Raw genomic sequence first — 27,610 nt, forward strand, 5'->3', positions numbered from 1 at the left:
TATCCTTCTCGAACTGTTTGGCGTCTTGTGTTGGGGCATATACCTGGATCAATGATATTTTCTCCTCCATTTCCAGATTCACTTTTATAATCCTTGAGCTCACTGGCTCCGACTCCATAACTCTGTCTCTATACCTACCCTTCATCACTATACCCACTCCTTCTTTTGCTCTGCTGAATCGTTCTACTCCAGAGTAAAACATGTGGTAGTCATCTTTCAATGTTACTTCTCCAAAACCTTTTTTCTTCGTCTCGCTTACCCCCAGTATCATTAATCTGTACTTTTCCATCTCATCTACCATGTCGCACTCTTTTTCCTGTGAGTGATGTTATGTTCCATGTACCGAAAATCGTGTCCATTCGCTCGCTCAGTCGATTCCTGTTAATCCATCCGGCTCTTTCTATTTGACTCTGAATAATATTTCACTCGAGTGGGTTATTGGCCCTACCGAGATAGCCGATTGGAGGGGCTGCCTACTGGGCCTACCGGCTGGCCGTTTTCTGTCGGGGTTGTCTCCCTGTCGGGGGCAGGCGCCAACCACGGCCGCGACCATGACCTGTGGCACACGACCAGTTTTAGCATTGCAACAAATGGAGCGACGCGCACTAGGCCAAGTGCGACTCGTTGGTCTGACCCGAGTCGTCCGACCAAAATTTTTGAATTTGATCGTCCCCGACTCAGCGGTCGTTGCGGCCAGAAATTACACATATTGTACTGGCGCGCCGCGCACTCACTCCGACCCGACCATACCGACTGAGCAAGTGTACGGCGAATGTGTTTTGCTATCGTGGCTGTGATCGTGGTCGCGCTAGTGCGCGCCTGCCCTTAGCCTTCGAAGACCCCTCTTCAAACCACAAGGCAGTGGTTTCTGTCGTTTTCAACCCCAGTCAGTCGGATCGCCTCTTCCGCCAGTTCAGCCGTACTGAAGTCCATTTTCTCCGCCTTCACTGCCGTTGAGGACTTCACCGTAGTCCTGGCAAGGGGCCCTTACAGGGTGCTACCATCCGGGCCAGATGGACCCAGGTTTTTTTGTACGAGGTTGTTACTCCTCCGACTGCTCCTTCCTGTCCCATTAGAGACAGGCCCCGGGCTTGCCACCAGTATAGCGGAGTTGGAAAAGGTACATGATAGGGAAATTTCCTTTTAGTAATATTGTGCCTAAGCATATCTTGTTGTAGAAATTGTTTGAATAGCTAATTTTCAATACTTTAATCATATTCATTTTTTATGTATTTGAGAAGTTGCTGTAATTCGCACTTAGTTGGGATTAGTGCCTAAGTGTAATCTTTAAGTTTGACCAATTTATTCAAGACCTGTTTAGTTTGTTCCACATTCTCGACGATTGGCAACATATCAGAGGTCACTCACTTCGAGTCGTTTCCGCTTCCAGAAATAAATGCTCTTGATATGATTTCAAAACGCCACTGAATGCACACCAGTGACAGAGCACCGCATAGTTTGCAACTTTGAACCATCAAAATAAGGTCGACTACAAATATTGAGCCGTTACTCTTGGCATGTGCTGCTAATGTTGACGACCTTAGATGCCGACGTACTCTTAGACCCGTATCCCCCGTTACTTGGAATGCTGCTGATGCTCTTTGGAATGTATTAAGTTAGACCTGCTTTCAAAATGTCAGTGCTGATAGTTCAATTCGTTATCATTTTCTTAATTTCTTTTCCATATACCCTAACGATTTCCTATGCATTTAGCGATAGATGCTTCAGACTGCAGAGTCTAAGCGAGATATATTTGGTTAAATTATACTATGACAATTTCATGTTAAATAAAAATATGGGTTAGCAATGAATCACATTCATAAGGCATTACATAATGGTAGAATATAGCATTATTATTGTGCTTACACGGGGCACCTCATTGCGCAATCTGACGCGCGTACGAAGGCGCAATCAATTAATTGCGTCGTGTAAAGCGGTGAATTGCTAGAGTACATGAGAGAATGCGTGGATGCGAGACGGCAAAATAGCCCCTACTCCAATTCCTAGCTCGCATTCTCGCAGTTTCAAAAATTTTTTCCCGATAGATGTCGCAGTTGTAACCATGAATATTATTCAGAATATTCTGGTGAACTGAGCGAAAATGCCCCTAATATCTACTTATAAATAAGTATCGGATGTGAAAATGGCAAGTTGAGTGTGAATAAATGTCTGGGTACCTCTGTGAAATATTTGGTTTGCTAACTTTGAGTGATTTGTGATTTGTATTCAATAATGTCTCGCGATATTACAGTAGTAGATACGTAAACGCAAGGAAATATCATTAGAATATCGTTTTTCGCGCATATATGTATACGTGTTACATTAAGTATTGGACTGTAGGAAGGTTTGCGACGCATGAACTTTTTTATTCTGCCATACCAGTTTGTTTAATGTTTGAATGATTCATTGATTCATCTCGAGTGTACGTTCCATGAGCACACATATCAGTTTAAGTTCGTGGTAAGCTCCATTAAATTTCCGATAGATATGAGATTCATCATTTACATATATATGTTGCAATATTCTAGAACATTCCATGAATTTGATACGCGTGAAGAATTAGTAATTTTCGATTATTATCTCTGTCTTATTCCGATTAGTGCGAGTCGCGGAAAAGTATAACTTCTAGGTAGTGTGGAAAGCAATCTTAACCATGCGTGGGATCTTCCTCTCCCTTTTCACTGTTTTACCTTCTTAATTGTACGCAGATTATCGTCTGCTTAAGTTTCAGGATAATCGCCTTTGTTACTGTGCATTTACTGAAACAGACCATCATGTCAACAGCGTTCCGCACTAAATTTCGTTTGTTACTTGATCTAACAATTGACTCGCTACTCGCGCACTCAACAGAAGACGAAATTTCGTGAATGGATGCTTGATTGCGATCACCGTGTAAAGCGGTGTTCGCATTCGTCTGCGCAATAATTATTGCACGCAAATTTGATAAATGAATGCAGTTCTAACGTGCGCAACTCTGTGCCCCGTGGAAAACGGCCTTAGCACCGTGTGGAGAGGGTCGGAGCGAGCGAATTAAAATCCCTGAGCATGACTAAACTTTAGAGAGTACCAAATACCAAGAGTTAGAGAAGGGTAAGAGTAGTGGAGTACCAAGCCTTACTTCTGGCCAAATATGTTTTTTAAGCTATTTCTTATTAGACCGCATGATCCTAAAACGATCTGTCAATCTCTCATGGAATTCTCCCTTTTTCGTTTTTAAATAACATCGGAGTCATAGCGGGTGATTATTCGTTTGTTTTAAATGATGATGTTTTATAATGAATTCTGCTGGTTTTTTCGGGTATTCTTCCGCGTTTATCCATTTGTAGGATTTTTGTCCTACAAATTTGTCCTACAAATGGATAAACGCGGAAGAATACCCGAAAAAACCAGCAGAATTCATCATAATCTCCGCGGAAGCCTACTTGGAAACATGATGTTTTATAGCTCATAATGCAACGGATTGGCCTCGTAATTGGTATGACTATGCAGAATAGCGGACGTGGTGGAATCATAACTGAAAGAGGAGAACTGGCTGTATCGTCGATTGCAAGACATCACACTGTACCCTTTCTTGTTCAATTGGCTCATCTAAGTCACAAACACCGATGTAATTTAGTGCTTTCTTTATATTTTTATGGAGTCGGCGACACATTTCATTATTGCAGCTTTTATGAATGAGAAACCCGTTTAAATGGAGAGTCACATTCTATTTTGGCTTGAAATCCACGTCTCCAACCAGTTGTCCATAGCATTGCTCTTTCAGAGTGTTTAGCCTCGATTAATAATTTAAAAAATTCTCTATGCTGCACATTCCAAACCCACTCGCTGGATTGATATCGTAAGTTTTGGATTCCGTACTTTTTCAATTAGGCGCTATTTATAAGGCGTTATTTCATAAACGTTGTCGATAAGGCGCTATCAGCATTGCCATTCCCGAAGTAGGTTATCGCCTGTGGACTCTAATTACATAAGCACGATTGCTCTTTCACCAAACTGGTTGTATGGTGATATCTCCTTCAATGCCATCCTTTGTGAGAAAACGAGAAATCCGAAAACCCATGTCCTCATTCAAATGGATCTTGGCTCAAGGGGGTCGTGCGTCGGCGTCTTTCACTCCGGTGGTGGTTCGAGAAAATTGGGCGCGACGAATACTTGGGTTTATTTTTAAATACTCCTCGTCCGCTGCGACGAGTTGAATTTAGAACAGATCTCGTTGACTTCTTCTGAAGCCTTCGTGAAAGCAGAGAGAGAAAGTCAACTAATTGTGTCCGTGTTTGTTGTGTTTCGGCACTCTGCATTCACAATGGAAAGGAGGAAGGAATCTCTTCGTCTTGAAGGTCACTCACGATTCGCTTCCATCTTTTCGCTTTGCAGTCTTCTCGCCAATGTGACTTCTTTCGTCGTACTCCTAGACATCAGAGTGGTACAAAAAGTTATAAATAATTTGCATAAAAGATTACCTTAAAATGCTATTTATTAAATATTATAAAGTACATCCTGGAGTGTGCCCTGTGCTGATATGTAAGTATTTAGAACATGTTTCTGGCACTATTGCGTAATAGATGACGTCTACTTTCCCATTTTTGATAAATAAGGAGACTTCTCATGATCGTATAGTTGTCCTATATTGTTAAATAAAAACTTTTGGGCAATGTCGCCGCGTCAATTACTGGGTGGCCCCAACGTTTACAAACTCATGCTGAATCCCTTGAGAAAGCGACCAATAGGGTAGTTTCCTTCATCAAATAAAACGAAATGCATTGATTGCGATTCGTTACCCACCATTAGTGTATTCTTAACGCGGCGACATAGCCTAAAAGTTTTTATTTCCTAATCATGACGAGTACCCGCGAAAGTTTCAACGCAGAATTAGTCCTGTATTGATTTTAGTCATAGTTGCAAGCTCAAATGACGAAAAAGTCTCGTATCAATATTCAAATTAATAAGCAAAATTCATATTTTTCTCTTCTGTAATCTAAACCTTTCCTCATTTGATGTAATTTTTCTTGAAAAATTTTGTGCACAATACGATTAGAACCTTGGTCCAGGTAGTAAATAAACGCGCGCGCCATATCACCACATTACCAGTTGAACCCTTATCATGATTAGTTAATAATTTTCAAGAGTTAAACATGGAAACAATCGCGAGGAACCCCAAACAGTGGTAAAGAGTGTAAAATAGAGCCGTTCGAACGGACACTTTAAAGTCTTCATTTTCACCGGTCTTCCTTTAACTTGTATTCACATAACAGTAGATAAACACAGTAAAGCTCTTTAAAAATACCAGTAAGTGATTAGCAGTAATAGGGCAGCTTCCTTCATCAAAGAAAACGAAAGGCATTGACTGCGATTCCTTACCCATACTTAGTATATTCATAATATACAATTTAGGAAATAATCCTAAATCTAAATAAAAAATAATAGGAAAACATCCTATTGCTAATAATTTTGTCCACTGTTTTTCAGCTATGATATTTTGTCAGTCACGATACAATTGACTCCTTATTTCAACTCCGGCGTATTACGTTAACTAATACAATCAGCGGCACATCCTAACAAGGTATAACTCGGGACCCCTTAAGCTATTGCTACCCGGTTGAGTTTTGAGTAACCATGCGGTTTCACCAGTCTTATAATGTGATACTGTTATATTGTTATGGAATTTAAATATTTCCTTTCCCAAATAGTATGTTTTATCTCAACTATTGCAAAAAAACAGAAAAGCGAATCACTGATCGACACAGTATTTTTTTAGTGCAAATGTTGTTTTTAAAGTAATTTTGGAATTCTATAAAACTTACGTACTTAATATCGGGAGAGTTTTCATCACTTCTAATTGTATTTTTGCTAATATATCATCAAAGGCGTGATAAAATTGTGAAAAGAGAAATCTTAGCGCGACCCGAAAAACCATTTCCATTGCTTAATTACTGTTCAGCCGTATAAAATTTGGCGTACTTTTGTAATTTCATTTTGATAAAATACGTAGTTAATGTGTGATAAATATAGGCACCAAATATTTGCGAACCGAAAAAATGCGACGTTGAAGTGGAATTTTTTCGCTTTCACGAAATTTTGGCGAAAATTCGTCTTAGATTGGCAATCAAAATTATTCTCTTAAGATACCAAGTTCCATTCATATATTTAGACATTCATCGGATTTACAAGTAATTACTCAGAATTGAATGACTAACTTTAGCCATGAGAATTTTACATTGGTGATACTTAAGGCCGTTTTACACGGTACACGGAATTGCGCAATCTGGCGTGCGTGCGAAGGCGTAATCAAAATGACTTCACACGGAGTTTTCCCAGCATTCATACTTAGCCGTCGCGTTTTCGCGCGCTTAAAATTTTTCACTTTTCGTTTAATCGCGAAAAATAGATATCGTCGTTCGAAAATCTAAGAGCGTGAAATGCGCACTCCAGGAGTAATAATCTTTCGATTTCGTCAATAAAAAATTAATAGGAAACCACCCTATTACCTGCGACGTGGCCCCAGAAAACGCATCTTAACCTACGTAGTTCCTTTGGAGAAATACTCGTAATACCCTTTAAATTCACTGAAATTTTCTTAGAACCATTGTTCGTTCCTATAGCAAAATAATACGAAAATAGTCCCGTTCTTCCATTTTTATGAGAGAATTTATGATTTTATGGTCAAACGGATACACTTTGCTCATATGTCCCCATGCTTTCAAACACCCCCATGATAGGATCCCAACTCAGCGTTGTCAAATTTCAATGTTTCGGTCTGTATTAAAAGAGGCCGTTGCAGTACACACGCACTTTTCATACTTACTTGACGTCATTGTGCATACTGAATGTTCGACAAAGCACACGCGCGATGTATCAATTAGAAGAAAACGGAAATGGTGCTCTTAAAGCGAAACAAAGGATGAGCCACATGGCTGAATGAGTCTTCATCATCGAATGAAATTCCGGTGAATTTGTCATTGTAAGTAAATTTAATTTTATATATAATGAGAAACCATAACATCAACGGGAAATAACCACTTGTCAGAATATATAAGTTTCGACGGCAGCGTAGACCTCAGATGATTTCCATTCATTGAAGATGATATCCGAGTACTTGTCATCTTAAATTTTCTGTGCTGCGTTTTTTTGCAAAGCGCGTAATTTGTTTTGCTGGTTGTCCTTCAGTTTTCGGCGAAATTTTTTCCATAAACAACCGCGTAAACGTACCGAAAATTGAGCTTAAACTGAACACGAAAATTAGTATCATACTTTAAATGGATTATATATTGGAAGAGAATTAAGCGCAAATTCTTCAGTTTTGCGCATTTTCTTGTGGGCGAACGTACACATCGTACGTAATCGTATATCGTGCGTCATTTGTGTCGAGTGATCGAACGTAGATGTATAGACATATATCGCGTTCGCGGTCCGCAACACATTTGGAAATCCATCTCCTCATGTATATACGAGGGTTGTTTCAAAAGTAAGGTTCCAAACTCTGTAACTTTGCTAATTCTGGCTACACTGCCGTGTTCGCCGGATCCTCTGCCACCGATTCAAACAATCAGCGTGGATCTGTGACGCTCATTACCGGCCTGACTGCAAAACGCGATGGCGTCTGTCAACTCCGTCACCGCCAGATGCGAAATTCGTGCGGTTATCCGATTTTTGAACGCAAGAAAGTTAACACCTGTAGAGATTCATCGACAATTAATTGAAGTGTATGGGGAAACGTGCTTGAGCATTCAGCATGTCCGCAAATGGTTTAGGGAGTTGCCGACGGCCGCACGGACGTCCACGACGAACAACGAAGCGGGAGGCCGTCGATCTCCGACGAAGTTGTGGCAAAAATTGAGAAAATCCTGCTTGAAGATCCGGCAACTGGCTGTTCAAATTCCTGAGGTTTCTGAAGCTTCAAATGTCAAGATTTTGAATGAAAAGCTAGGGTAGAACGACGAGTTGCAAGAGGAAGTTTTCAAGATTCTCAACGGGTTGGCGGCCGACTTCTTTGAGGCGGGAATGCAAAAGTGGATTACTCGACAAAAAAATGCATAGAAAAAATGGCGACTCCTTAAAAAATAGCTTAGAGATCAACGTTTCCAATGGTGTAATAGTTTTTTCGAGTTAAAATTTCCTTGTGTCTGAAAAAATGTGGGAACCTTATTTTTGAAACAACCCTCGTATGGATGTGCCTTCTTATCAACCGCTCTCTCTCTTCTTCGCGTGTAATTAGCAAATCTCGGCGCGTCTTCTCTCTCTCTCCTTCCATTCCTTCGTTCTCTTCTCGAATCAGAGGAATTCAGCGAACACGCTCTCGTAATTGGTGAGACCTCCTGGCTCCTAAATATAGTGCGCTCCAGCTGCGCTGCGGGTGTCTCTCTGAATGACGATGCAGCCTCTCTCCATTCATCCGTTCGTTTCCGCTTTTATTTCGGGCTCTCGCCGCAACACTCAGGTTGCGGGACATTGGGTTGATTCTTTGAGGACCGCTTTAGTGGGTGTGGCGCTTGGCTTCTCGTCGGTCCTGTGTTCGAATCCCAGGTGAAGCCATGGGACGATTGCGATAATGTGGGGATGTGGGAAGTAACAAAAGAGAAACGTAAGAAGGTGAGAAGTGCCGTAGGTAAGTTGGGGCGAGTTCGGACACGCTGGGTGAGTTCGGACGATCGCGTCGGCCCGTACTTACTTTGTGCTTTCTTCCGAAAGTCACATTTTTATATAGTGAAATCATGTCTCCCAGACTAAGAATGATACAATGCATATTGCGTATAAATGCAGCGGATATGATGCTCCTCGTCGTAGTCAAACCGATTAGTTTGCGGCGCAACAGTTTGGTGGAACTTCGTATCGCCAAAAAGAAACTACTTTGGTGTTTGGTAAGTGCTTACGATTTGCATGACATTAGTTACCTTTTTAAGCTGCCTAGCTTCACATGACATGCAAAAAAATTCATTTAAATATCATGAATATTGTATTTACTAGAACACGTTATTCGATTTCCTGCAGCTCGCGGGCGAAATGGTGAGAAACTACGTAAGCAAGGGTGATTGGAGGCCGGCGCTAGCGCGTGCATGATGAGCGGCAACTTGAAAAGGCTATTGAGGCTGTAAAACGTGGACGCATGTCGCTACGCACCGGGTGCAAAGGAGTCCCAAAGTCAACAGTCTACGATAGACACAAAAGGAAATCACCCGAAAAATTCTGGGGGACAAACGGTGCTATCAACCAAAGAAGAGGACCAGCAATTCGTGGAACGACGAAGGCAATGGTCGAGCATCGTCGTATGTATGGCAAGCAAGGAAAGCGAAAAGTACGTGAAAGAAAGATTGGCTGTGAGAAACGACTGTGAATGGATGTTAGGATGAGTGGTGATGACAGGAGCGAATGCAAGGAGGCCACGGGGATAGTTAGGGAAATATTTAAATTATTCAAAGCTGTAATTTCAATTATTTCAATGAAGCGTTACGGACGAGGCCCCATTCGTTTTGCGTACGGGCGGCGCTCTGTTGCGAATGTTGACTCAATTATCATCCACGCATAAGCTACGCTAAGTATCACTTGGAAATTTGGTTCTTAGTCCCCGGCTAAAAGCTGTCTCCTGAGGATTCCATAAAATGTCACATGGAATGATTTAGAGTCGTGGCTTAAAATAGGGGGTATTAAGGGATAGGGGTATGAGAAGGGTTCAGAGCACATTTTGGGAGGCGGTGCTTAGGTTTAAATGGGGGTAGGTAGTCCCACAAATGTTCTAAAAGAGAGTTCTCGGTGGCTTTGAAAGATTTTGAAATATTTTCCAGTGAAGGTCTGAGTTTTGATACAATTGGAGTGATCTTTAGATCTTTCCTGATATTTTGGTTCTTGACATACCAGGGTGCTCCGATGATTTCACGTATTATTTTGTTCTCAACCGTTCCACGCATAAGCCTTTACTTCGACCTTTTTCTGTATCAAAGGCATTCTGTATCTGCCACTGCCGTGGTGGCAAGGTTTGTGGCTTATTTTTGCCCTGTTTGTGTCGAGGGGTTCAATCGAATAATCATTCGCTCTCGCCTTCATCGCTCTTTCGCCGTGTCTCCCTCTTCGAACCAATCGCACGAGGCAACTGTTTTATTATCTCCGTGAAATGAGCTGGAAAAGCAACCGATATGGCTCGAAACGAGACTTTCAGGTTTATGCGAATCGCTCGCCTCGCTCCTGGCGCATATTTTTCCTTGTGATAGTGTTACCACCACTTCAGCCACCATTATCATCTGGCTCGCATTTCCTACGCCTCAAAGAAATCTACTTTCGGAACCGGTTTCAATTGATAAGTGGTAGACGCAATTTTGCATCTAATCATTTCACAATTGATTTGTGGCTGAGTTCCAAAGAAGGCAATAATAACAGAGGCATAACTTTTCTGACATGTGTGATACGTCAAACATGAGCTCAACGAAAGGAATCCCATTATTTTGCGTGATTTGAGATTTTTCGAGGAGCACGGCTGTTCAAAGCACGCTTTCCCACCAAAATCTAAACAAATCTTAAATGATATTTTGGATGAAGTGTCGCGATTTGTAGTTCGAGTTGATTTTCCATTAACACATATAGTTTTAGCCCAAATCTGCGCCCTTTAGAGGCCATCGTTTAAATAAATAACATCAAAAGACCCGTATGTAATTATAAGCAATTCCTCATCGCATGTTTTTATGTTTACCCACCCACAGATGGGCAGTTCCATGGTGTCGGACGTAGAATTTGTACAAATATTCTCATTGTTTTGTAATGTTTCATTTACTTAAAAGTATTAAATTTAGTTGTGAGTTATATCACTTGAAAGACCAGTTTTATAGGAACATTTTGACATATAATCCATTACAAAAATATGTTTAATTATTAGTGGAATAAATAATTTCTTTGGTGTCGGACGTAAAGTGTACAAGTTTCACTTTATTCTTTTTCAAACTTTTATTCAAAACTCTACGATTTGTGAATTCCTATGCAAATGACAAAAATTATGATTATTAAATGGACTATAAGCTTCAAAATGGGACCAATTTCACCTTTATTGATTGGGTAGTTTTACTTCAAGAAATATTTTTCTAAGGTGTCGGACGTAGGATTTTTGGTGTCGGACGTAGAATGTATGCATATTAAATGGATTTTTGAGGAAAAAAATTGTAAACCCTTATTATATTTTTATTTTTACAATATAGTACTTATTAAAACAGATTATTACACAGAAGTAATTGGTATATCAATATTTAAACCCTAAAATATAATTATAACGTACTTATAGCTAGCCTGAACTAAATGAATCTGGTCCTATAATACTTTTAAATTTATATTGTTGTCTTCTTCTTCCGTATGGTTCAGGAGACACAATTTTCTTTATAATGTCTGTTTTTAAAGACTAATGCAGTCTTCATCGGCAGCCCAGAAGTAGTTTGCACCTGACTTGGAACAGTGCATTACTTTCACCACGGCTTCATTTTCCAAAACAGATTGAACTTCGACCGGATAGTAGGTATCATCATACCAACAACCCAGTCCTGCATTGTTACTAGGTCCTTAAGACTTATGATTGTGATGAGTGTTGCGAAATCTTCACAAACTTCAGGTTCTGACATTTTACTGTCAGAATCAAGACTTGGTACTAGTCTTTCTTTGCGCTTCATAATATCGTCACTTGCTTCGCCAACTAGCACTAATTAGTTTGAACCAGCTGGTGTCGCAGAGTGCACTTTGTGTGTATTCAAGATCGGAATGGCTGACTCCCAGATATGTTGCACTTCATGTGCCTTTTCTTGCACATCATTACTAGACAAATAAATTATCACAATGTTGGGGTTTCTTAAGGTTGCATCAGCAAAGTTATCTGCAGAGCTGAAAACGATTTCTGTATTATTTGCTTTGACATTATTCCAAACACCTCTCTTCATTGTTCCTCCTATCCAATCTACTACCCCTTTCCCATGGGAGGTTGCGAAGTAGTACCAGTGTAAATTAATGTCAAACTTACTCTGAAGTAAAGGAAGAACAGAAAAAATGAAACGATTCTTGAACTGGGCTGATGTTCCATCAGAAAAATTGTGTACCGTCGAAATATCCGCATAAACAGATTTCAGATGTGCCAGAAGAAAGCTCACATAACAATAAATTTGATTTTTTTGTGTGACCAAGGTCATTGGATATAATAACAGAGCTCTGGCTGATTCCTTCAGAGATCCAAGCGTGTGTTATGAAAACTGTAGCCTGATTGTGAGTCCAATGGGCCGAATGAATTTTGTTTTGATGAATAAGGGTGACATTTTCCGAAAAATCCATCTGTATCAGTATTTTACTTCCATTTACTTTTGCTTTAAGTTTTTGAAATACATCAGCTTGTCTTCTTTTGATGTATGTATAAGAATATATTTCGTCTGGGGTTTTAACTCCTCAAATGCTTCATTAACTGAACTAACTATTTCAACTTTCTGTATCTGTCCATCAAACTTTTGCCATTGAATGTACTTCAAGGGTTCGTTGTCACCCATACGCTTGAACAGATATATCTATCTGATTTACGCAATCATAGCATTTTCTTGCATACAGGTTTTAGATTCTTAGTTACAAATAACATGGCATAAAAATGTACTGTATTTTGTTGATAGCCCTTTATGTGGCTCTAAGGCTATTAGCAACAAGCGAACGTTCTCGTGATAAGAGCAAACACAAACGCTATGTGGAATGTTTGAGAAACATTTAACATGTTTAGGACGAAGGCTGCAAAATTTTGATAGCCCTATTTTAACATTTGGATTTTTATCTTTGAAAATTGTCCAAGCTTGTTTTAAACTCACAACTAGGTATCGAGTGTGATCGTGTATTTTATTTTTTGCTCATATTTTTTTCTGTAAATAACACGGTCCTTCCAACCCGGAACCTGCCAGGTCACTACATCACTGTTGTAAACTTCTACAACTTCTTTATAATAAACTTCATTATTATCTACAACTTTGCAGGTTGAAGGTTTATTTATAACTGAAATACCAACATGCTTGGCTTAACAATGTGAGCCTAATGTGGTTTACAACATTGCTGTTATAGTGAAGTATTTTTTCTTAGAGTATAATAAATTATTAATACCAGATTTCACTTTTTGGTTATCCTTTATGGAGTATGCTTAACTTTAGTTTAAATAAACACAATTCCTACCAAGGATGATAATAGTCTAATAATTGAAACTTAATACTGCCAATATAAATGAAATTTGCAGCATTTAAAGGCTGGTGTCGGACGTAGAGTCGGACGTAGACTTCTTTTTCTACGTCCGACACCAGTATAAAAACAAAACTGTGGAACATAATATTTTTCAACTCCAGGATCCTTTAGCTATAAATAAACTCACTTTAAATCTTAACTTTCATGGTTTAAAAAAAATTTGTGTGACTGCTATAAAACTAAAACTCCTTTTTTTGGTGTCGGACGTAGAACGAATTATAACTCAAAGTTAAACTACTCTGTCATGGTAACTAAGAGAGTTAAAAAGTTGTAAATGGCCAGAATGTTTTATTTGGTTCCTTAATCAACCAAAAACATTAACTTTGGTTTGATATGATTATTCTTTTTTATTCCATTTATAGTGATATGACGTTATTGCAAAAACCAACTAGAAAAACACTAAATAAAATTGAAAAACAAAGTAACATATCTTTTTACTGTGGAAAATTTTCCTAAAACAAATACTAGAACTTTATAACTGGTACTTTTAGCTTTCCAAAAATGTATAATACATAGGGGTTTGAAAAAAAAAACTAATAGTGTTGAGGTTTACCGTTTTGTGGAATTGCCCAGATATGTTTATCGAACATGCTGAACGTTTCCAACGTTACTAAGCATCCAGAAATTGTTATATTTATCAATAAAATGGTACCTATTACTTATCAAATGCCATTTCAATTTAAATATTAGCACTTTAATCGTTGCTAAATATGTGTACGCATAACATTTAGGGGATGTTCATATTTTTGGTGGTGTAGTTTGTGATGGTTAACTCTCATATAGTAATCTCATATACTTTTCCAGTCATCATGTAATTGTATTGCATTCATTCGTATTGCTGAAAATGTATTTTTTATTGGATTGAAGAGGTTTCTTTGCTATCAATAAATTAATTTGCTTTCTTTGAATTCGACGAGATGAAGATTCGAATTTCACCGTTTTATTCCATTCACGGAATATTTTCAAACACGAACTGTTCGCTCGCTATACACAGTTAAGTGAGCTCTATAAGTATAGTGCGTGCGATTAAAATCGTTTGGGCCGTTGGTACATGCAAATATGAATCGCTTGAATATGTGTTAAATCATTTTCGTATTATTTTTGGAAAACGATGCCTTCTGGTGGAGTTGAAAATTTGTGGTAAGCATGTAAAGAGTAAATCGATTTGCGAAGCAGGAAGTAAGTGTACTGAGCCGCGGACACATTGCATTTGGCAATGTTTGCGATTAGCGTGAAGGAAACATATATGTACTTAGGCAAGGATTTCATTCTCTTTCAGTGTAAAAGCTCCACTCTGAAGAGTTTAAGTTGTTCTAGCATGGGGTTGCCACAGTTGTATTCTGAAGCCTTCCTCATTCGTTTTGATGCCTAATTTTTTAATACGTGATACTTCGGTAGGTGGCCCAGAAAAAAGCTTCTCATCAAAAGATTCATGTGCGGGTGAATTTGGTTTCAGTGATAAATAAACCGCGGAATAAATGGGCTTGGAAGCTCAATACTGGATTGAATCATGCCGAATTACGTTTGCAAACTTCCGCCTCACTTTCATCGAAAGTTGTCTGCTAGGAGGAGGCTTTTATCGGAGAGTCGGCATGCGGTAGAAATCGCTTTCATTGGCCTGAGAAAACAACTTTAGTTGATAAAAGTACTGTTTTCCAATGGTTAATTTAAATTTTAATGAGTTAAACCTGTTCATATCAAGTTTAACGTACCCTCAACCTAAATATATATCCACAGTTACGAAAATAAACGTACGACTGCGTCACAATATCTACAATATCTATTCAGGTTATTATTGATTAATTTTATCTTCAGAAGACAGTGTTTGATGAAGGACACGTCCTTTTAGGCAGTGTCACCGATAATACTCGTTTCGAATACAGCTCTTAAAATCTTTTTCCTTCTTAATAACTGCGTTTCAGAAGAAAACTCGTTCAAAGCGAAGGCATTTTCCGATGAAATTTTCAAGCGTGATTAGGTCAAATATTAAGCGGTCAACCCTTTCGCGGTTTTTTCTGTTTCTATGTCAAAAGAATACACTTTCAGTTTTACAATAAAATATCTTCGGGCTTCCCCAGTGGTTTCAGTGATAACTAGGCTAATCAGGTCACAAAAATTACTTCTTCTTATAGCATTCGATAAAACTAGCCTTGGTGAAAAAACTGTTGGATTTTAACAGTTACTGTTTGATTTTAACAGTTACTGTTGGATTTTAACAGTTACTGTTGGATTTTCTACAGTTACCGTTGGATTTTAATAGTTACTGTTGGATTTTAACAGTTACTGTTGGGTTTTAACAGTTACTGGTGGATTTTAACAGTCACTGTTGGATTTTCTACAGTTACCGTTGGGTTCCATCAGTCACTGGTGGATTTTCTACGGTTTCTGTTGAGTTTCAAAAGTTAAAGTTGAATTTTCTACAGTTAGTGTTGGATTCAACAGTGGTCCCAATTAACTGTTGAAAATTTCAACAGTTTTTTTAACAGTTTTTTCACTAACGGTAGTATGGGGCTGATTAATTATTCATCCAGGTACAGATTGCACCACGGCCATGTAATCCTGTATCGCCTACGCTTTATCCGTCTATCAAATTTGCCATCACTCTGAACATCCGAGCTCGTCCACGCTTGGCTCGATATAGTTTTATTCAATGATAACCTTTTTCATGTTAATTTTTTGTCCTAAACGTGAACGATTTGAACTCATTTAGGTCGAAGTAAATTGCCACATTGGCTTATAAATCATCAATTTTTCCCTTTGCTATCCACATTCATTTATTGGATTCTTTGGATTATCTCTTCGGATAAATATTTTGAATTAACTCTTCGGATTTTCGCAATTTCACTTTTTTCCCCTATTTTAAATGTAAGCGGCAAGACGTAATTTTTTTATGTTTTTTTTTAAGCTTTCAGACTTCACCAGCGCACGCAATAACTTCAGCCTCCAATCAAATCGCAAAAAGTTGAATTTCTTATTTTTTGCAATTTTATTACAAGCATTAGTGATGGCGGCGTGATTTACGGTTTTCCATGATATTAAAAGGTTTTCAGCCCTTACTTAATGAAGTATTATTGAAATGATGAGCTGATCAGTGCTGATGAATTTACGACGACTCGGATTGGCTAAAATAAAATACCTTGGCTAACTGGTCTCTTTACATGGTGTGCGTAGTTGCCCAAAACATGGCTATTGGGGAATTCCACTGAAAATGAATGATAATGCGATAAAAAAATATCCTTCAAGCTCAAAATCACAGTGAAAGCAGTTCTTCTCTAACCTGCGCATCGTTCATAAAATTCCAATTTGAAAATTGTATAGTAATCTTGCGCTCCAAACGACCCATCGCCATGTTGGCTGAACGCGACGTCAGAGTCCAGTAAACAATACGTTTACGTGGTACCAGTAGACTATTTGTCCCAGTTTTAGGAAAACCTCTCAGTTCCACTTTTTCATAGCGTTATATGTTTATTTCACCATCAGTCGTGTGAAATATTTATCCTGAATAATTGACAGGTTTATAGAATTTATGGATACTGGAAGATGCAGCAGGCTTGAGAAATAGCGCTTAATACTTTTTCATCCTCCTCATCTACGGCGATTTCCACAGTTCATGGTTATTAGTCTCACTTCACGTTCCGGTGTCACCTTATCACCAACAGTGCAAACGCTCAAATTTATTAACAGTTGAAGCTATCAAACTACTGCGACTCACCGTAAGCCTTTCTTCTAGACCTCAGGAATGCTTAGTAAATTGCCGTCAAATACATTCCGTTTTATTCCTCCGAAACGTTAACTTCACACATTCCAATATAGCACCAAGTACACATCAAAATCAATGAGTAAATGGCAGTAATTAAATCAGATACAAACCAAGCTTTAGATTACTAGCGAAGGAGATTGTTGATTAAATTTATATTACATTTCAATTTTGCGGCTTCTAAACTCCGTGCCAAGAAACCTTCATTACTGGAGAATAAATAATTGACCATGAATTAATCTACCTTCAGATTGTTCCTGCGTCTTTACGAAGTCGGTGACAGCCTTTACGCAATGCGCGCACCGTAAAAACTTTTAAAGTATTCACAACTATTTTTACACACCCTTCAAGTTATGAACAGTATCGTCGTAGATGTTTTTTATTGTCGCTATCGTTTTATTATTGCCATGGAGCGAATCTGCTTACTCGCATTCTGACGTCACAGGGCGTTCTTGTAGTTCGAAAGAATTGAGTAATTTTCGCGAACTCTTTAAGCTCTGTAGCAGCAAGAATATTGAGAATTATGAAGTCATATTTTGCATGCGGTAATAACTTTAACTTATTTATCTAGAAATTTAAAAAAATTACCTTTTTAATTTTATGAGAGCACCCCAATTTCAGTTTGGCTCCCCTTTCATGTTTGCAGGGGAAATAGTGTGACTGTTTGGGGGAAATAATTTAACTGTTAAAATTAGAGTTTGGATAATATATTACAATATGAAGTCTATGGAACCCTTTATTAACTCATGGAAATGTGTCTCATAAAAAATTATCTAAGTATTGAATGTGATTGGGGTTGAGTGATTGGAATTGAATGGAAGAATGCGCTCGCTGACCAATGTGTGTGTTTTGTTTTTTCTCCGCAGCACGGCCTTCTGTCGAAGACGAGGCGGAAAAGATGGCGAAACGCGTTGACTGGATTGGCAGTGGTGGGGGTGGTGGTGATCGTGGCTATTGTGCTGATAGCGACGTATGCAGGGAAAGAAGACAAACCTGAAGTATTAAAAAGTACTGAACAGTTACGGACAATTTCACTTGAAGAATTCGTGGATTATAAGTTTATCCCGAAAAAATTTAATGGAACATGGATTTCAGGTGAGTGCCTGACCCTTTAAGTAATCTCCTTTTCGCTTCTTGGTGTTTAAGATGCTGTGTGTGCCCTTTAGAGAATCTCTCCAGTTAGTCTAAGAAAATGTTAATACGTGTTAATGTCGTTACAATTGAGTAAGACATTTACTCAAAAATATCCAAGCTGTCTTATAACGCTGCAAGTTTTTGTGCAATTGAATGAATTTGAAATCGTGCATTTGGAATTAGATCACATTATATGCCTACCCTTCAGTAGTGCAGAAGTTCATATCGCACAATCCGTCATTAATACCTACGCCCCAATTTTCCCCCATCCAAACAGTCACGCATAAAAATCAGTTCAATAAATCTACAGCGTAAAATTTACACAATCAATACAATTTGAATAAAGAACTTTCATGAAATAGGCAAAAAAGTTAATCATCGAATTATTCATGAAAATTCGTTTTTCCTTTTATCTTTTTTTTTCTAAAAATTTTCACTGAAATAGATTTTTGACTTGCTAATCTTTAGCTGTATTACATTTTTTATTAGCATTTTTCACATAAATTTTTATTCATCAGGGTCTAGAAGTTGTGCATTAAGCTTTTATACTTTAGCTAGTGTTGCGACGAGACGAGACTTGCGCCAGTCTCGTCTCAGTCTCGTTTTTCGCACTCGGGTATCGTCTCGAGTCTCGTCTCGTGAGCCCAAGTCTCGGCTCGGTCTCGAGTCTCGGACGAGACTCCCGTCTCGTCTCGTTACCCCCAAAATATATTTAGCACCATAAAAAGCCGTTTCCTTTGCGTACTCAATCACTAAATCGGTGTCTCGAAATAGGAAAGCCATTAATATAAATTTTAAATATATATTGATGTAGACACCCATTACGTCAATGTTTGTAAAATTATTCATTTTATTGATACTCAATGAATAAACTCGTAGCATGAAATTAAAAATTTCTAAAATGGGAATATAGACACAAATATACTGCAGAGAAATCTACAGAAAAATATAATCGGAAAATAAACGTAGAAATATGTTAACCCCTTGAGCGCAGCGGTTATTTAAGTAAATCCCATCCCAGCGGCCGAATGAGATTAGATGACTTCGCCTTTTTGGCAAGCTATCTTTTAATAGTTTATAATTTTCATGACATATGATCAGTATCGTTGAAAACTTTTGAATACATGCGTAATATAATGCGCTACTCTATGATGATTGTTCAAGCCATTTTAATAAATTTAGTTGTTTTATGTATCTCGTTCTCGAAACTAATGAATAAATTTTCAGTTTTCAAACATTTAAGTGTAGTTTAGATTTAGCTGCGAGATCTCTACCTTTCCAAGAATTTTTTATAATTATATGATGTATTTTAGAGATTTGGGGTTGAAAATTTTATAACCAATTGGATATTTTTGATAGGATTACCCGTTTCGCCAACTTGAAAATTCATAACTTCGCCTATTTCTTTGACTTTGTTCTATTATTACCCAATATTTCACATAGGCACTTACATTCTGTTGTTTCAAACATCAGTATGGAAATTTTCAAATGACTTTACCTAAGTAATTCTGCTTTGTATGACATGATTGGATGAAATTCATGCAGAAGCTCTTTGCACATTGTTCACACCAGTACACACGCTGTCTCTTATTTTCCCTTGATTGGCACAAACTGCACGCCTCCTTTGGGGGTTTTCTTCCCAGCAGCAGGAGGTCCCCTTAGGAAATGTCATTCGGTGAGTCTTGGTACTAATCTGTCAAAGGAGTGACGGCCATGTCCAAACTATCCGTATGGAGATGCATATTTAAAAAAAAAGTACCTCAACCAGCAAAACGCGAGGTAATAATAGGGCCAAATATAATGAAAGGCAGGGGCGGTCTGGGGTGATTGGGGGCCCTCGGCTGGCGCTCAAGATGGGGCCCCCCCTCAGCGGAGGATTCACCCGCCTCCCCTCCCCTCAGGAATATTTTAGGATTTTGCATTCCCGGTAATGGATTTTAACGCTATTCTGGCTCTAAAAACGACAAAAAATTTTATAAGATAAATATATTTAAAAGTTGGAACTTCACACCTTAATATAAAATTTAAACATGTTTCATGGTTCTATTATCTTTTTACTGAATTTGCTCCTTGAAAATGCCTTGAAATTAAAGAACCTCTAAAAATACCTTTTCGAATAACGCTTTTAAAGAGCAAAAGTAAAAATGTAAAATGTTACGAAGAACGCTTTTAGTCCATATAAAGACTTTTGGTCGTTATGCGGTAACTATGTCTAATTAATTTTTTCATGGCACACATATGTAGTAACAAGTACGTCTCTTTTATCCATACTCGTTGGCTATTGTTTTAAAGTGTAGATAAAACCTTGTGCAAATATTGAATTACTAATTTTGTGGAAAAAATTAAGCCTGAATTAACGAACATATCTCGATCTATTATTTTAAAGTATAATGGTTAACTATATGTTTCGTCCATATAATTCTGCTGGCCAATTAAAACTGTCGGCTAGAGAAAAATACAACAGGTAACATATTAGGATACATTTTTAATATTTTAACTTATCTTGACTTTGATATCTAGGCGAAATTTCATTAGAACACTTCATTTACATATGAATACGGCGGGTGTCTTGGCATCCTCCGCCACACGCCTATTGAGGCAGCTTGCGGGGCAGTATGCAGATAGATGTTGATGGCCACCGTATAACTTTTACTAACAAAACGGCCTGCTACATGTGCACGGTAGTGTCCTTATTTATCAAATAATTTGCCAAAAACTCCCGTTTTTGAGTCTTAAAAATCCCAAGTAAGCAGAGGGGAATTCCGCAGACCCCCGGTCCCCCGCCCTTTGGTATCAGGCGTATCACTGTAGGTTGTGAATTAGTACTACGTATCTTTCCTTTGTATGCGTTTGGCGCAAGACGTATATTGTAAATAGAAACGAACTGCACAAAAAATTAAAATACACGTACAAAACGAAGTAAAAAAATAAACGCAATTGTTAAGAGAAGAAAGAACCGCACGGAAAGTGCACCCGAAGAGCGTCACAAGACGGCATTTTTTAAACTATTAAAATGAAAATACGAATATTCCAACGTACCTGAATCTGTAATCAAACTCTCATTGTGTAGTAAATCGATACAGGAACCACTTCTCTTGTTTAGCCAAGCACTGAAGTTTTTTGAGATATTATTATCATAAAACAGTTTTTCCTTCTTCTCATTTCCTTTCTGCAAACTGCTTCTATAAACATGTTTCATATTAACACTTCAAAGAGGATGAAACTCTCTCACTAACCAGCATTCACCGGGGGCGCAGCTAGGAGTTAAGGCTGGGAGGGGTTTACGTGCAACTAATACCGGGGTGTGTGGGGGGTATGGTATACCCACCAGGATAAGCGTTTGGTCGAAATTAATAAATTGCGGAATTGTAAAGAAATATGGTTCAAAATAGTGAGTTTTACGGCTTTCAGAGGGATATTTTATTCATCCTTACACTATTCTATTAGTAATATCAATCCAAATTGAATAAAATGAATTAAACTTAAAAAATTCTCTTAGCTCTGGGGGGGGGGGGGGTTTATCCCCCTAAACCCTCCCCCTGGCTGCGCCACTGGCATTCACTGAACTGCTATGGTGTACTAAGGATTTCGCGATGTATGTGAGGAGAAATAGGGAATATTTGTGCTCTGCGCGCTCAGTTTCCCTCCTCGAACAACGCTTCCTTCCTTTCTTCCAGTCCTGGGAGAACTACTTGGCACTGATTCCCACTGTACCCTTCGTCAAAAAAAATACTAGAGGTGTGTAACTATACCCAGACAATTTAATCTGATATTTTTTTCTCGATGAATGAATTGGGGTATCGACTGCCCAGAAACACCTGCGGGGATATCGGGTTTCGCTACGGAACTGGGGGCTTTGGGAAGAGCGGGCTAGGGAAAAAATTGAATGTCACATGATCCTTAGAGGTCCCCAAATACACTCACATATGCTCGGTCGCACTTATGGTTGCCACCGCGCTCTTATCTCACGAGGGAGATACACACGCACTCATCGTACTATTTGGCCTATGCGTGGGACAGAGAGGGAGAAGAGACGCGATCAGCGCCCCAGCGCCCAACGTCTCACAAGCAGAATGGGCAGCAGATAGAACAGCTGAATAAAGATGTTGATTTTTAGGGCTAAATTCGTCTACTCACTGGTTAAAAATGGAATATCATCGAAACATTGAAAAAAATCTGAAGGCATAAAATTAAGGGGGCGCCCTAGCGTTTGAATTTCCCAATTTAACGGCTTACGAAGGCCTCTAGCCGCAGCGCCGGGATATGGAGATGGAAGCCGAAGCGCCTCTAGGGAGAGAAAGGGGGGGGGGGAAGGCAACTCCCTTCCCAACTTCACCCGCGACGACTCCGAGGAGAAATTTGATACTCAGGGTAAACTTGATACGGGTCGTTGGAACAGGGTTCGCAGTCGGAGTTGATATGTGACACCTAAGTGGCGGCGAGCCAATTAAAAATATTAGAAGCCAACTTCTGGTTCCTCTCTCATGCTCTGAAAAAATAGGTCTGTGAATGCGAAGGTCCTTTTGAGGTAACACCTTTTCCGAAATTGTTGGCGATGATATCTTCATTACGTAAACAGGCATGTCGTCAACATAACACCGCCGACCTCGGTGTCGGCTGGGTAATGTCCTCGCCTGCCAAACAAGAAATCGCGGGTTTGAGTCCCGCCTTGGTAGGTTTCCCCTATCCAGGGCTTGGTTGTTCGTGTAAATAATTGTTAAACTTTTTGAATACTCAATACAAAATGGCTCAATTTGAGCTGTATTCCGTGGTTTTGGAATAAAACAAAATTTAAAAAATAAAATTTCAGCATTGAATTGTGGTTTATGATGTTATTTTAACGGAATGTAGAGTCATTTTACGTAATGAAGGCATCATCGCTCGCAGTTTTTGAAACAAAGGGAAAAACGGGTGGCAAACGAAAAGTGGAGAGGTTTCTCATTTGATATATACTTACGTGAAATATATTCAACTAACATAATTAATTATTAATAAAATGTAACAATACATGTCAGCTAGCTTGCTTGAAAATCACACTTGGATGCGAAAAGCAATGGTTACTAAGTTAGAGCTAGAAATATTTTTATATTAACACCGATGAAAAGTAGCAATAAAACAGAACATGATGAAAAAAACTCCGTGGAGGAGCCGAAACCTGCATTTCAAGACAAAAGTGGTATACTTAATTATTAGTTGAACTTTGTGTCATTATTTTTTCTGGTATAGCACTCATCAGAAATCACCTCGCAAACATTTTATATTTTGAAAATGCAATGGAAAACATGAAATTATACATGAACCGTTATAAATTAACAAAAGTATTTAAATCATAAGAAAACATCAAGAATAAGTTCACCAGCTCCACAACTAGTTTTCATTTGCATTCAAGGGAAAATTTGACCCCGTGATCATCACTGAATTTTGGCATTGATGCTATGATGCGCGAGGCTGTGTGGTTCAGAAGCCCTTTAAATTTTTTTCTTCCACTGATGCCCCCTCTGGGTATTAAGATTTTTTTTTCGACTAGCCCTTTCATAACTAGGATAAAGCTGATACCCACGGATCTTGGCAGTCTTACGAATAATTTTGGATAGAAATTTTGTTAAATTGCCATCAAAAATCAGCGAAATAGCTTCTTATGGCGTCAGTTCATTTTGAATTGTAGGTATTTTCCTCCATTTCTGTAATATCCGTTTCCCTCGGGTGGGGGTGGTCGTGGTCAATTCCGTGATTATCTTCGCTGCCGCATCATTCCCTTGCGAACGCAGTGTCACAGATGTGGCTAGCGATAGCTCAGCTGCTGTTGCTTTCTCAAACCAGTCACTTTTCTACTCTTATCGTTAGACCTATCACAAGACCTCTTAAAGTTTTTCTTAGGTCTTTCTTTGCTGCTTTACCCAGAAAAACCAGGAATTAGATAGCAATAGTGACATAAAATCGCCTAGGAGGAAAGTAAAGCCAATACGAAGACGTTAAACAATAATAGGTTACAAACTGTGCAAAGAGTTTCAAGGAGATTATTATGCATGTCAGGTGGGTATACCCTTCTCTAACCAACATCGACGATTTATTTCAAACCTGTCGCTGGTTCTCTTGCATTCGTTCCATTTCTGGAAAGACGTATTGAAAAAGTTTGTTCATGACATTCTGCATTACTTCCTTCGTCTTCACTTCCTGCTCCCAGTTAAACTTATTGAGAAGATATTGAACGGCAAATTTACGTTTTGAGGACAACGAATTTCCACTTCCATTAACAATAACGTCATGTATTTCTTTTCGTGTTACTTTTATTCGCTCAATTTTTCTTATCCGAAATATCAGCAATCTGAATCATCAAAGATGAAAATCGAAATTAGAATATAATACCCTGCATAATACAACACACGAAATCAGTGAGATATTTATCTTGGAAAACATAGGAACCTTTTTATCGTTGCGATATATCCTCCAGCAGGGGCGGATCCAGGATTTTTTTCTGGAAGGGGCACAAGCAAGGCCGTATCCAGGATTTTGTTCTGGGTGGGGCACAACGATACCTCGTAATACAAAACGAACGCAATCATAATGGGACCTTATTAAAAATCTTGCATATTTTTGAGGGTCTGGGGGGGGGCACGTGCCCCCGTGCCCCCCCCCCCCCTGGATCCGCCTATGTCCTCCAGTAGTGGTAGTTCGTCCTCAATGCTGAAATCTCACGCTCTAGGGAAAATATGTACACCTTGGTTCCTCGCTTCCGTAGCACAAGCACTGATATCCTTTGACACTTGCTAGTAAAAGTTGACTACTTTGCTCGGTAAAATCGTGAAAGGAATGTTTTTCAATCAATTGGGAAGAAGCATTTGTGGAAAACTCCGTGCGAGCCACCTCGTAGAAATCACCTGTATCGAAGATAAGCGATCCTCAAAATGGCAAAAACCCTTCATATAACGAGGCAATAAAGTAGTTAGCGGCATTTCTACAAACGGACAGCTATGCTTTTAATAGAAAACTTTTTAAACGCTAGATAAAAATCGTAAGACTGAGGTAGGGTTTACGGTCACAATAGGGGTTACCGCGGTGGGCCTGCCGCCACTCTTGAGCCCTTTCCAATGTTTGAGCTGATGGGAGCTATGAAAGACCTAGGAGAATGTGGTTAGCAAAATGCGGGTGCATTGCGATAAGATATGGGTTCTCCAAGAATAAGAAACTATTTCCTTGCAGCCGCGCCGTATCTGAGACAAGCTTCTAACTTGCCAACGCAATCGTCGAGTCCGTAACATATATCTCATGAATAAAATCGTAATTTGTGCATTAAAAAATCAAAAAATAACGCATATGGAATTTATAATGTATGCAAGTGTAGAAAACTGTAATATCGTCTCATTTTTAGCGAAATATCCTCAATTATAACTAATGCTGAACAAATTTCCGCATCTAATCATTGCGTCGGGTGGTTGGACACTCAGGCACATAACTTGATAGGCGAGGTGGGGTGGCAGGTTGGAGCAAGATTTCTCTTTTGAGAATCAAAGTTGATAATTATTTGTTATGTGGTGTAAGATCTTATGCGTAGCAATGTGAATAAACATGAAGTTTTTCTCTCACCATGTTATCAAGACGTGAAAAATAAAACATTCTCATCGTTTCATAAAAAATAATAGAAACTATGAATAGAAAATAAATTTTCACTACTACGGAATCTAACCATATCCATTCTTGCTATGGCATCCTTAAAAATTACTCATTTTAAAACAAAACGCAACTGCAGACACATACTTCTGACAATTTTATCAAAAGATAAGAAAACATTGTTGAGATCATTTTATGTTAATTTGATAGAAGTCTCTGTTTGTTGCACGTCTTCCTTTTCCAAGGCTTCCATTCTTTTCGACCGCGTCTTTTCCCTTGGGGCTTGCTAGACACTTCCATCGCACCACAAAAAGAAATACGCAAAACGAAAGAACGACGATGCGACCTCAAAATCAAGCAGCTAAGAAAACGTATGACCGGCCGCCTGCCGGTGTTGCTGTTGAGGGGAGGGCCTGCGCGCCTCGGAAGGGAGGGCCAGGAGGGGAGGCAAAGAAGTGAAGGATGACTCGCGGAAGGAGGAAAGGTGTTTAGGATGACTCGAAACGACTGCACGTTATCGAAAAACTGGCTGCAAGGTCTCACAATTTCCCAAATTGTAGCTTTGATTTACGACGTGTGGCATACATGCAGCCTTTGCTTGTAGTACAAGGATTATATTATGCTTTGGCTGGTTGTATTTTCTTTACGTGATTTTGCGCCGTGGTGATAGTCAATGAAAAAAATCGAAATTCGTGAAATTAAGCGTCAAGTATCTCCTGTAGGAAACCTGGTAAAAGACCCGTCTTTGTCTCAAGGCACAGATTTAAGCTTTAAAATATCCCGAGTCAAGAAACCGCTATGTACCTATAATGAGCGAAGTACAAACTGGTTAATAGAAAGGGTCTGCATCGTCTTCCGCGACCGTGCTAGGGCGCCCCCTTAATATGAATATTTTATTGGAATGAATAACATTTCTTCAAAAAGCAGAGTAATAAGTAACTTGGCCGCAAATTGCGAGATCTGAGTTCAAATCCCGGTCATGGCGAATGATTTTTCCTCTCAGAAATTTCGCACAAATCTTCTAATCGATTTTTTCTAGAGGTTTCAGGCTCCTTTCAGAATGGACTGCATGCTGCTGAAATAAGATTTCCTTCCGCTCACTGGAGTCTCTGGAGAAAAATGATGAATGGAGTTAGAATGAATGGCGGGTGAATAAATGACGATCGGATGATCCAGTATGGACTCTTTGATTAAATGGAATTATGGCTAGCAAAATAAGTCAAAGGAAAGCCAATTGTAGTTATTTTTTTTAATAGTAACATCCTCAACACAATTTAGCGATATTATGCTAAATATCCTCAGTAACCGCGGAACATATGTCATGCAGGAAGAGTAATATAGTTATTTCAATTGAGGGGGTGAGAGGCCAAGGGGTAGAAGTGATTATTTTCTTGACAGAGTTCAGTAAAGTTAATTATTGGAAGAAATATTCAAAAATTTGGCTGCCAAGAGATATGAGTGAGTCACTGTTCTCCGCTGACATCCGGTGGAAAATGAAATGCACTAGTAAGCACCTAATTGATCTCGTTTGTTTTCTATACCTCATTTCTATACCTAACTCCGTATAAAAAAAGGAATCCCCTGTACCTGTTGGCTTCTCACCCACTCAATTATAATCCATATTTCTGCCTAGTTAATGTGCTCTGCGCAATTCGAAATGGGATATCATTTTCCCCTAGCAAGCAAACTGTAAGAAGAAATGCAAGTGCCGCTGAGCGATACTTTACACACATGGAAGTATTATCCAAGATATTTTGGTCGTAGGAGTAAGAACTGAAAGTTTCCTTTTTAGGAAATAATTCAATTTCTGCAGGATAAAATTTCCAAGGTTATTATCGCAGGAAACAAGGAAAAGTAGTCAGCCATTAACACTCCCTAACATGGCTAAGA

At 38.9% G+C, this 27,610-nt stretch overlaps 1 protein-coding gene across 2 annotated transcripts in view; it reads left to right on the forward strand.

Moving 5' to 3' along the window:
• The window catches only part of LOC124165219 (venom dipeptidyl peptidase 4), a 133,755-nt gene that overhangs the window by 37,620 nt on the left and 68,525 nt on the right, over positions 1–27,610 (forward strand). The window contains exon 2 of one of the 2 annotated variants that reach the window (XM_046542506.1): positions 17,845–18,073. In XM_046542506.1, coding sequence (XP_046398462.1) covers positions 17,845–18,073 — 229 coding nt within the window. Of the gene's footprint in view, positions 1–17,844; positions 18,074–27,610 lie in introns of those variants that run through there. The other variant, XM_046542507.1, reaches the window with a different exon arrangement.

This window comes from Ischnura elegans, chromosome 9, assembly GCF_921293095.1.
Source record: "Ischnura elegans chromosome 9, ioIscEleg1.1, whole genome shotgun sequence".
NCBI classification, from domain to species: Eukaryota; Metazoa; Arthropoda; class Insecta; order Odonata; family Coenagrionidae; genus Ischnura; species Ischnura elegans.